Raw genomic sequence first — 12,931 nt, 5'->3', positions numbered from 1 at the left:
AATAAATTAAGTAATTACATATTCGATTTTTTCTGAATATTTTGGGTTAAGTAAGTACACAAACACACATAAAATTCAGCAAAACAAAAGTCCCGAAATTCTCGATTTTAGAATATTATTACGCAGCGTTGCTTGTCTTTCGTTTGGTGGCCAATGATTTAACAAGTATCAATAATGCAACCGTGGTGTCTTTGTTTATTAAATCGTTAATGTTCTGCGAGAAACAATTCAAATATTATAGAAAATGTACTTTAAAGTGGATAATCGGAAGTCTTTTAACTTTTTTTACTATATTATAACAAAAAATACTAGTTCCGAAAATTCACTTTTAAGCCCGAAACAAGCCCAAATGCAATACCAAGGACCTCAATAGTTTGAAAGTAGTTTTGCATTTTCAAGCAAGTGGGCCATCATTTGTCTGTGCCTAAAGTATTTTTATTGAAAGTGACAAAACTTTACGAATAAAAAAAATGTACTTATATAGATCTCTTACAAAATACAAAATTCACATTTATTTCACTTTTTCTTGTAATATATGTATTTACAATGACTAATATATTTAAGTTAAGAGTACAGGCGATTATGCCTTTTCTACTTAAAAATTAGTTGAGAATGAGCTATGATATGTTACTATTAATAATATAGTTTTAGTAGGGGAAAAATTTACAAAAAAACCCTTGGACCTTTAACTTAACCTACTTATTTCTACTTTATAACTAAGAATTTATTTTTCATCAATTAATTAATTAATTCATTAATATGAGAGTACGTGGAATGCACACAACGATCGTTAAACTTTCTATTTAGTCGGGACAATCTATCTGCGACTAATTCAACATTAACTCCGTCATGTAACTCCGAGGTAGAAAAATGCCATGGTAGGTTGAAAATTATTTTTAATATTTCATTTACCGCCACTTGAAGTTTGTGGATATGAGAGTTCGAGATATCGGCCCATACTGGTGCCCCATAAAAAACCACAGCCTGTAAAACAGAACTGAATAGATACATTTTGTTGGTTACACTAAGTTCTGATCTTCTGTTTATAAATGGGTATAACGACCGTATTAGTTTGTTAATTTTTTTAATTATGTAAAGCACGTGGTCCTTGAAGGTCAGAGTTTTGGGTGAGTCTTACGCGAAAATAGAAGCTGTGCTCTTACTTAGAGGTGGGAAATCAGAAGTAAAACTGTTATACAACAATGGAGACAGACACGAACCTTGGGGACAACCAGTACTGTTCAAAATTGAACATGTTTATTTTCTTAAATAAGATAAGTTAAGAAATTTGTACTACTTAAGATCATAAAAACATATTCAGTCCACTAATTTTCAATAATAATTTCTTTCCCTCGGCAATATGTTCAAATAATATATATGTACATGCAATGTAGCAAAATAAAAGAAAAAATATGTAATAAGAATACAATACAGAAAAACAACCCTTATGGTGGTCATTGTATCTGTATTCTTCATCAATAATCTCAAGTGCCTTAGACACACACACACATGTATTAAAATGTATCAAAAATAACCCCATGTCAAGCAGCGATAAACAATATGCTGCAATACATATAAACATATACACATATATTTAACTAGATAAGTAAGACTTAAAATAGTATATAAGGTGTACAATATTAACAATAAAATCAGAATGAAATATTTCTCACTCAATGAAGGTCATTTTATTTCCCCCCACCAGAGGTAAGGAATAAATAATCTTTTTGGAGTTCAAAAGTTTGATCTTACAAATCAAACAGTTTGATGTTATAATTCAAACAAGTACTGATGTCAATTTTGCGAGACTGTGCTTCGCCCATGTGGACTGTTAAAGATCGGTTGGTGAAAAAATTCTTTAAATATAATTTTAATATAAACTAAGGGAAATTTCAAGAGCATCATTTTGTACAAGATCCGGTTGTGCCAAGTATAGTTGAATGCAGCTTTGATATCTAGTAAAATCATACCAGTGGATTTAGAGTTTGTAAAAGTTGTCTTTATGATTCTTTTTATTCTAAGCAATGGTTGTAAGGTATTATGTTCATGCCGGAAACCAAAATGCACTGGCGGGAGCACTTCATTGTCTTACATGAAACTCGACAGACTTTCTTTTACAACTTTTTCAAAGATTTTATTTACTGATGACAAAAAACTTATTGGACGATATGACGTTGGGCATTCTGCAGGTTTGTTGGGCTTTAATATTGATATAACTTTTGGAAGCCTCCACTGGGATGGAAAATAGCATAAACGAAGACATTCGTTTATAATTCTTGTAAGATACTTCAATCCACTTCGAGGCAGGGCTTTGATGCATAGATTTTGTAGATTATCTAATCCCGGTCAATTAGATGATTTAAGATTTGTGATAATTGAGGAGATCGCAGAGCTATTTGTTGAAAATGTCTTTTCGCAGGTTATTATTTGAGAGTCTAAATCGCATTCAAAGTTGTGGACTTCTGATATGGCTGCCTGATCGCTAAGGTTGTTAGAGTGACACTGATTCATTTTAAATGTATCGCCTTTTGCTTCTTTCCGATATTCCAACGATGCCAGTAAGATCTCTGATTGTTACTCATCGATTCTTAAGCACCAATTTATTTGTATTATAGTAATGTTGATTGCCGCTTGGGACGTGGTTAATCGGCAACGCCTTCTCGACTTTTTGAATAATTTGTGTCAATCAAAAACAATTTCACACAATAAACAATCATCACCGACGGTTTTTTCCAACTTTCTGAACGTTGCGGCACCTGAGATTTGATTTACTTGTAAAGTAGAAAAGCCTGAATCTTTTTTAACTTTTAAAAATGAAACTTTTCAGTTGAGTCAGAAGAAGAATCGAACCAAAACTATTGTTGTAGCGACAGAAAATATTCCTTAAATAATGTTGAAGAATTCTACTGAATTGACGGTCTCGAATAAAAACATATGCTCACGAAAAATAAATAACAATTTAATGCTGTATTACTTCGAGACCATATTATAAGGTATCATATCTACCTAAAATTATTAGGGCGCTGATAAGAATTTTAGATACTCTCATGGGTGCATACGCTCATGTTGGTGCCAATATAGCTATTATTTATTTCTAAATTCATTACAACACTGCTTTTATAAATCTATTTTCAGTTTTTTTTCGTTTCTGGTTTGTTATTTTTATTGCAGGTTCTATAATTTCTTAAGTTTATTATACCCACAATCTTATCCACCCGCTGCATTTTTGACGAATCCGTAGATTAGGGACCATATATTATGCATAGTATATTAATTTATGAATATCAAACTGTTTAATACTGTTCAGTATGTTTAAATTTAAAAATGTAGAAACGCAGCAAATAGGAAGACTGATAGCCTAAACAAAAAAACTGTATTTAGAGAACAATTTCATGCCAAAATAATAGAACGTAACTCGCAGACTATAGACCAGAAGAGTTAACCAACAAAACGCCTCCCTAGCTTTACTTGAGCAACAATATTTTTCAAAATATATGTAAAGTCATAAATAGAATGCGAAATGATCTTCAGAATTACATTTATACCAGTTTTTTGTGCGATTAGACACTCTCCAACGTTTGGAGAATCACAGCTATTCTGAAATATCTCAAATAAATGTATAATTTAGTAAAAAAAATTTACCGTAGCAACGTTGTAAGTTGGAATTGCTATTAAACGGGCAAGAAATATGAGCACCTAATTTTACGTATGTATGTATTACGATCGCTTAAGCTAATGCCGGCGCTGTTTTCACTTTCGCTCATTTTCAAGTTCATCGCAACGATGTTTTATTTAAACTTCTAAGTTCGTTCGAATGTGCTCTCTAAAAGCTTTACTTTACTGTGTCGACAATCTTATCACTTGAATGTGATAATGTATGTGCATTAGGGATATTCATTTTTTTTCAAAAAAACTCTAAAGTTTAACACAAGAATGGGTCTACAGGTGTATACGAGTATTATAAGTGTTCTTTTTAAAGAAGTGCCAGATGAAGAAAAATAAATGCTCTAGACACTAGGCACAAAACGCTTTTCTGAAACTTCAAAACGCTGTCTTAATACACATACAAAGTAGAATCAAAACGCAAAGCAACAAAATCGAGCAAACCTTCGATTAAATTTCACAGATAGTTGAAAAGCCTTTGGGTTCATATTTGCCTTGAATAAAAGTTGCAAAATCAAAGAAGAAAAGAAGTTTTATATAGTGAACAATATTTATATCTTTTCTATTTCATAGATGTACATACAAACTGTTGTTTTTAGTATTTTTCATAACTTTTATGCAAGCTATTTAATTTTTTTTTTACTAAAAATACGTAAACGTACAATAAAAAATTACCAAGCTTATGAAAAAGTAAACACCAAAACATATCATAAAATTTTTCTTTGAAATTTTCTTCTCAAATGTCAGATTACAACCCTAATCCATGCACTCTGATACAATTACTCGCTTGCTGAGTATCTCACACGTTGACATTATTGTAGCGACGCGCCTGTTGTGAATTCCAATTGGGGTCTTGCGTTCAGTAGGCTTCGCTCATTCATTCGTAGACGTAGTAAACGCGCGCGACTAAAAATACTTCACAATTTCGGTGTTGCGTTCTTTCTCTCTATTTTTCATTCATTAGCATATTTTTGTTGCTTCATATTTTGTGTTTGCCGCACTTGGCGTTGGTTACTAAGTGTACAGAAACACACATGTGATAAATACATATAAATAAAATTCATTAAAAATGGAGTTCCTACTGCGTTTATTACAATGTTTTTTAAAACTGATCTCAATTGTGATTTATCCGCTCTTGAACCTTTTATTGGCGCGCAAAGGTCCATCCACCATACCGCCTATTCGCAACCAGTTGGTAACATTTCCATTAGTGGAAGTGATAAAACTGATGCGACAGCGAAAGGTAAACAAAAACTCTTTCGAACAGTCTAAGTTTGAATGTTAGTATTGTTAGAGCAGAATCTACATATCTCCGTAGTGTCAAAGAAAATATTCGTTATAAATGTGAGTGATCCAAATTTGTACTGTTGTGGATTGTGGCAGTTTAAGCAAAATGTTATAAGAGTGTAATATTATAAACATATAATAAAATAATAACCGAATATACTTATATATTTTTCAAAATGAGGGTTCACGTGGAATTTGTCCACAGGAAAAAAAGAAAATATTACAATAAATTTGAAAATTTTCTTGTATAAGATTTAGATGTTCACCCGGAAGTTCGCACATCTTTACATTAAGTAAATGGGAGCTAAGAGAATTATTGAACCGATTCAAACAATATTTGACAGACATACATACTATTATTGGGAAAGGATTATCAATGAATTTCAATTATATACTCCTATCATACATATTGATCGACATTTTTTGGCTTGAAAACTTTTTGCTGGATTTGGATAATTTGTGGTCATACGATGGCACACTTGAAAGGCATTATTCGTGTAAATTTGTATCTTGCTTTATTAACTGCTTTTTAATTTGAATAACAGAAAGTGAAAAAAATCAAATGGAATTTAAAATTGTGTTATTTGGGAAGAAGGCGTGGTTGTAGACCGAGTTCACCCGTTTTTACACTGTGACATAGCAATGATAGAAGAATGTTAAATACTTAACTTCGTTGAAATCGGTCGAGTGAGTATGTATTTTCACCTAAAAATGAGCGGTGCCACGGTCATTGTATATCTTTTACCCTCACCCTCATAGAGACGTTTCAATCCATCTCGGCGATAAAATTTAATGTTATTGATTTATCGTTATGATACGATTTCGATTTGGTTATTGTTGCTTTAGTTGTTTCGGAGATATGTACATTAAAACAATTAAAGGGCGTTTACATATCCATTTTTCCAATTTTTTAACACACATATACCCTTGCTACTGCGTTCCCTGTGCCAAATTACAGTTCTATATTTTAATTTAGTGCTTAGTTATGGCACGTTATAGGGTTTCGTTTAATGAATAATGATTTCAATATTTACAGAGCAAGAACACAGTTTAGTTCAAAGAAAGTGAATGAAAAAGCTATTCAAAGATAACATTGGACAACCACATACTTTCCTGTAGATTACCTTAAGTATAAGTAAATTTAAATAATATCGATTTCGCAAAACTTAGAGAGTCAGATTGTATCCAAAACTGTGAAATGCAAATACAATTTTGTTTAAGATCGGACCCTTGTAATAATAAGGAAGCACATATTCAACATAAAAATTGCCTGTCACAATAAAGGTGATCCCAAATCCTGTACCAAATAGATAACCAAAAAGTAAGGGAAGGGCTAAGTTCGGGTGTCACCGAACATTTTATACTCTCTCGCATGATAAAGTGATAATCGAGATTTCATTATACGTCATTTACATATTTTTCAAATACCGTATTTTTGTAAAGTTTTATTCCGCTATCATCATTGGTTCCTAATGTACATATAACCTAATATACATATTATACAGAAAAGGCATCAGTTTTAATTCAAAATAGCGTTATATTGGAAGAAGGCGTGGTTGTGAACCGATTTCACCAAATTTCGTACATGTCATTAGGGAGTTAAGAAAATATTATGTACCGAATTTCATTGAAATCGGTCTAGTAGTTCTAGAGATATGGTTTTTGGTCCAAAAGTGGGCGACGCCACGCCCATTTTCAATTTTTAAAAAAAGCCTGGGTGCACCTTCTTTCGGCAATTTCTTCCGTAAAATTTAGTGTTTCTGACGTTTTTTGTTAGTCGGTTAACGCACTTTTAGTGATTTTCAACATAACCTTTGTATGGGAGGTGGGCGTGGTTATTATCCGATTTCTTCCATTTTTGAACTGAATATGAAAATGCCTGAAGGAAATGACGCTATAGAGTTTGGTTGACATAGCTATAGTAGTTTCCGAGACATGTACAAAAAACTTAGTAGGTGGCGGGGCCACTCCCACTTTTCCAAAACAATTCCGTCCAAATATGCCTATCTTCTTTATTTATGGCTTAGTTATGACACTTTATAGGTTTTCGGTTTCCGCCGTTTTGTGGGCGTGGCAGTGGGCCGATTTTGCCTATCTTCGAACTTAACCTTCTTATGGAGCCAAGGAATACGTGTAGCAAGTTTCATCATGATATCTCAATTTTTACTCAAGTTACAGCTTGCACGGACCGACGGACTGACGGACGGACGGACGGACGGACAGACAGACATCCGGATTTCAACTCTACTCGTCCCCCTGATCACTTTGGTATATATAACCCTATATCTGACTCTTTTAGTTTTAGGACTTACAAACAACCGTTATGTGAACAAAACTATAATACTCTCCTTAGCAACTTTGTTGCGAGAGTATAAAACACGCTGTTAAACATCACTATAGAATGTCGGTGATTTTAACCTAAAGGATTACACTCTTTTTTAAATATTCTTCTTCAAAATTGTAACCACTCTCGAGATCACTTAAAACTGAGAAATCTTTATAACACTCACACGGTCTTGGTTTTATTTTATTTGTAAACACTCTTGATGTTCATCCATTGCTCAGACAATATTAGGCAAGAAAACTCATTTTAGACTTTACGTTTTTAGTCAAATTTTTGAAAAAACTGTATAAATAGCGAAACTAATTCCTTTAGGTACAATATTCTATTGGATTATCTCAGACATTATTGGCCTAAAATCCATAACCAATAATGAAGAAAAAACAATTAACTCCTCTAAAATAAATACTAGCTTAAACAACAACGACACGGTACTTGAAGAATTCAAGACACTTGAAATATGAATAACACTACCAAAACAGGACAAAAGGACTTAGGGACTTTGAAAAAGGTAATAAATTAAAAAAAAAAAAAAACTAGTAGTGGGCTGAAACGAATTGATAAAGTAAGTAGCAGGTGTAAAAAAGCAGGTCACCACCATCCGATTATTTTAAATGATTTTAGAGTTCTTCTTCGATATTAAATTGAAATAAGAAGAAAGAATAAAAGCCTTAAATCCAAAAAATTACTTTGTGTTCGTGACATAAAAAGGTTAGTTTTCCACAAATATCGTAAAAAAAAAATTTTTTGTATAAGATAAAAAACCAAAAACTTCATTATTTGAATTTTTCCCATACATACATTTTGAGGTTATGTGAAAGTAATGTAAGTACGAAATTTGTAGATATTTTCTGTAAACACCCAACTCAAATACCCTCTAACCCATAATTGTTTTTCCTTTCCTATTGATGTATGTATTCACTTCATTTTCCAATGAGTTACATGCTACTATTATTTTGCCTTTGGTATCTAAACTTATCAACCTTGATCTATACAGTTCCTTACCCCATTTATGCATGTATTAATACAGTAACAGACTGCCATGACGTGTATGTAAATAATTATAATTACCCGAGGCTTTTTTGTCTGTAAAATAATTTAATTGCACAATAGAACTAATACGCAGGTGCTAAGTATTATTATTGTGGTATTACATACCCCTATAATTTAAAAAATCAAAGGCATGTGCCTGCTGCCGTCTGAAAGTTTCACTACTGTAGTTTTTTTACGATACTAAGCGTTTAATATTATTTACTATTGGAATAAAGCAAATATTGGACAAAGGTCTTTTTAGATTTATTAAATTATCTTGTTTTATTACGAAACATCTAGTGTAAAATCAATGTATTCGATATGCAATGGCTAGAGACAGGCGGAAGCTGGTTTGTGCCACTTAGGAATACCACATACATATATAATACTAAATAGAATATTATCACATGATTTTATTGAGATATTTCATTACATCAATTTTTGAGTTAATTTATATATTTATCCCTCTCTCGTTTTTTTATGATATTAAATCGTGGTTATTACACAATTTACCCATTTACAAATTATAGCATGAGAAGAGGAAATATTATATAATCGAAAAAATATTATTTTAATACTCTTGTAACATCTTGCTACAAAGAATAATAGTTTTGTTCACCTAAGAGCTTGTATCACCTAAACATATAAAAAGAAAAACTCCTCTTATATACTTTGCAAATAAGATGACAAACACGCCTACTTCTCATATAACAAGCTTTTAAATTCGATCTGATTCTTAAAACTTTGCTCAAATAGTGCGCTTAAGCTATTTCATCTTACGGTTGAAAATTGTTAAAATCGGTCTATAACCTTTCAAGGACTCAAACACCAAATATGTTGACTCCAGTGCAAATGGCTGATTTTTACCAAACATATGAGTTAATCTGTAAGGCCCAGTATTGAAATTCGGGGAAAATATTTTTTATGACCACAGCTATACCAGCATGCCTAAAATGGGAAAAACCGACCAATATTTCATTTGGTCCATATGTACCTATTATATGTACATATTTTCGAGCATCTAATGCTTGTAACACTATGGAGTATATACTATTTTTCAATAATTATATGTGAGATTGAAGTAGGTAGCAAAAAAGAAATCGAAAAAACACATAGAATCTTATAGTATAAATTATTTATAAACAAAATCTCCGTTCTATTGTAATTTCCGTCTTCAGTGTAAGTTTTGAAGCAAATCAGAGGGATGATCTAATAGCTACCTGTATACTTCCTCGATGTTGTGTAGGGGCAGAGCACTCAAACTGTAGAGAAATTTGTAAAACAATGTAGTGTTAATATCTTCAGCATTTGACCGAAGAACGTCTATTTGAAAGGACTGTAGTCACCTATTTGCTTTCATGTTCATGCCCTGACGTAAAGATTTAAAATATGACCGACCCCTTATACGTTCCAGAGCAGTTAATAAAACGGTCTGTCATATCTCTGTTAAATAACGCATTATCCACGTGTAAATAGCAATTTTGTCCTTCTTAACATTGCACACTGCTCGAGGTGGGACTATATTTTCGATTATTATATCAACTTACTTGAACCACTTTAATTAAACGACACGTCATTGAACTGACTTACAAACTTTTCAGTTAAAATCTGTAGATCTGGTGAAAGCTTACATAGAACGTATCAAAGAGGTAAATCCTCATATCAATGCAATAGTGCAAGATCGTTTCGAAGGCGCGCTGGAAGATGCAGAGCGAGCTGATGGACTAATCGCAAAAGCCACGGACGAACAATTACCAGCACTTTTTAGACGCTATACCTTATTGGGTATACCATTTACGGTAAAGGAATCATGTGGATTGAAAGGTAACAACATATTAGTAAAGAATCTTATCTGTTGTGATTTTAACGATAATAAAAATTGCTTAGGCATGCCAATCCGTGTTGGTAGCCGTCAACGCGCTCATCTGATAAGCTCCGCGAATGGTGAAGTGGTGAACAATGTGGTTGCGGCTGGGGGCATACCATTATTGGTTTCCATAACACCGGAATACTGCTTTAGTATGGAAACAAATCCGGCAACACAGAAACGTTGCTTAAATCCATATGACAATAAACGTACAGCAGGTGGATCATCCGGTGGAGAAGTATGTAATTAGCAAAAAAAAATATCTTTAATGCACTTCTTTTTATATAGGGTGCTCTGAATGGCGCGGGCGCAAGCTTGTTTGGTGTTGCTTCCGATATTGCTGGCTCCATACGATTCCCGAGTTTATTCAATGGCGTCTTCGGTCATAAACCCACAGGCGGCATTACTTCGATAGAAGGACATTTTCCAGACTCCAAAGATAAAGTTTGCCTTGAGTATCTTCAATTGGGTCCAATCACACGATTTGGTCGTGACTTAGGCGTACTAACGCAAATTATGGCCGGTAAAAATGCTGAAAAACTAGACCTACTAACACCGGTTGAAACAAAAGATATTAAGGTAGAATATTGTACAGTATACTATGATAAGCATTACTTGGGAAACAAAAGTCAGTCAATTTCTAATTTCTCACAGATTTTTTACGCACTTGGATTTGATGGTCTTAATGGTGTTTTACATAAATCGCCCGAAGCAGAAATGGCACTTTCTATTTTGACTGCTTTAAAGTACTTAAAGAGTCGTGGTTGTGAAGTTGAACGGGCATCCATGAGTGAATTCAGAAACTCACTCGAGATATCGCTCGGCAGTTTTGTAGTCTTAGAAGACTTTCCTTATTTAATCAACACTTCAAACAAAAAAAATTTAAATGAATTTTTAACTGAAATGGGTAAAGCAATATTAGGCAAATCGGAATACACCAGAGACGCTTTATACTTTGAGTCCATAAGACGTTTTAACGCCACAATGAGCACGGAAAGTATATTGAAATACAAAGCTGAAGCTGAGGTGCTGAAAACTAAATTTGCTGTAAGTCTATTAATATTTCCTAATATTGCCTTTTAACATTACTTATAATTTTCTTCTTTTTTAGAAAATGCTCGGCAATAATGGCGTATTCTTTTTCCCTACATTTCCTGTACCTGCAATCCATCATAATTCTTCGATATTGTTTCTTAGTAATGTCGATTATTGTATGATATTTAATATACTTGGCTTTCCGACTACTCATATACCCATGGGGCATGATGATAACGGCTTGCCGGTCGGCTTTCAAGTGGTCGCAGCGCCCTACAAAGATAAGCTATGCTTTCAAATTGCGGGTGAATTAGAAGCGGCATACGGTGGTTGGGTTATCCCAACACCACACGAGCTTGAACCATTAAAATAGACGAATGTTGTTGATTTGATAGTTTTTTATGAAATTGTAAATAATTATATTAATTAATAAATTGGATAGCAAGTCCCTTCTTATTTATACTTAAACAGCAATAAGTACATTTTTGTATATTTTCAGGGCTAACGTAACATTTTCTTTTGCGGAAGTCACTTGATTTAAATGTTAATGCTTAATATATTATTCGACACATTTGATGTTATCATTATACCCTTAATATATATTAAGTTTGCCACGATATTTGTATTACTACTATCATCAGCATGATTGAGCTGAGTCGATGTCTGTCCGTCATATAGACGTGAACTAATCCCTCACTTTTTGCGATATCGATTTGAAATTCCGCACACGTCACTATCTCCCGAAGAAGCTGCTCGTTTGTTGTAACCGCAGGTATCTGGCCACTGTAGCATATACCTGTAGTTTTCAAATAAACTGAACTGAACATTAGATTATCAAGAGTTTTAATTTAATTTTTTGAATGTGCATGAAATCCAAGAGAGGTGATTTTTAAGTCGTAGATCCGCGACTGTAAATCAAGTAGGAGAAGTCATTATTCGCTCTCTTGTTTTTCAGGCATCGATAGTACAACTTTCAGATAGGGATTAATTTCTTACGAAAGCTTTTCTTTGAGCCGTTGCTCATTTGATTGGTGCATTTCAATATACATATGTACATATATAGTGTGATATATCCTAAACCCATTAAAGTATTGATTACTGTATTATTAATGAAATAAGACATCTGATTATATAATCAACGAGCATGCTAAAATAAATTGCCAAGTAATATTTCAATAAAGTCATTATAATTACGGCCTCAAAGAAGACGACCCACACAAATCCCGACCCCGGTGCTTTCACATTCCTAATCCGGCCGTATTTAGGCTATCAACTAGATGCATTAAGTTTTTAACACCCAGACGGAAACGTCAGATAACTTACATATAATGTATATACAGGGATTGTCCGGAAAGTAATAGGACAGATTTTCTTCCGCTGCGATTGTATTTCTGAGCGCACAGACTGGATTCGGTAGAGGGCGTTCTTAGCTAATGAACGAGCGACTGGTCAGTTGTCTCCTAGCACCTGGAGAGTCAGGACTAACATTTTCGCGCGACGAAATGCTGCGTTCGTTAGAGCAGAGGTACGAGATTAAATTCTGTGTGCAACTCGGTAAATCTACGACAGAGACGTTTGATATGATCAAGCAGGCTTGCCCAGATGTTGCTTTAGCAAGAAGTGATGTGTTTCGGTGGCACCAGGCTTTTTTGGAGTACAATTTTCTGAATGGCACACGCTTATTGTCTTTTTTGACATCAAAGGCA

General features: G+C 33.5%; 1 protein-coding gene across 2 annotated transcripts; it reads left to right on the top strand.

Annotated features, from left to right (window-relative positions):
- The first annotated feature begins 4,536 nt into the window (after nucleotides 1-4,536).
- Nucleotides 4,537-11,705, top strand: LOC120782442 (fatty-acid amide hydrolase 2-B-like). 2 transcript variants are annotated; one of them, XM_040114728.1, is made up of 6 exons: nucleotides 4,537-4,906; nucleotides 9,925-10,147; nucleotides 10,211-10,428; nucleotides 10,479-10,769; nucleotides 10,845-11,237; nucleotides 11,302-11,705. In XM_040114728.1, the coding sequence occupies exons 1-6, from the start codon at nucleotides 4,733-4,735 to the stop codon at nucleotides 11,596-11,598; spliced, it is 1,596 nt and encodes a 531-aa protein (XP_039970662.1). In that variant the 5' UTR covers nucleotides 4,537-4,732; the 3' UTR covers nucleotides 11,599-11,705. The 2 variants fall into 2 exon arrangements, with proteins under 2 accessions (XP_039970662.1, XP_039970663.1); XM_040114729.1 differs by lacking the exon at nucleotides 4,537-4,906 and adding an exon at nucleotides 4,913-5,007.
- The last annotated feature ends 1,226 nt before the right edge of the window (nucleotides 11,706-12,931 follow it).

The sequence above is a fragment of the Bactrocera tryoni genome, chromosome 1 (genome assembly GCF_016617805.1).
Source record: "Bactrocera tryoni isolate S06 chromosome 1, CSIRO_BtryS06_freeze2, whole genome shotgun sequence".
In the NCBI taxonomy this organism is placed as follows: Eukaryota; Metazoa; Arthropoda; class Insecta; order Diptera; family Tephritidae; genus Bactrocera; species Bactrocera tryoni.
This window is presented reverse-complemented; position numbering and strand designations above follow the sequence as displayed.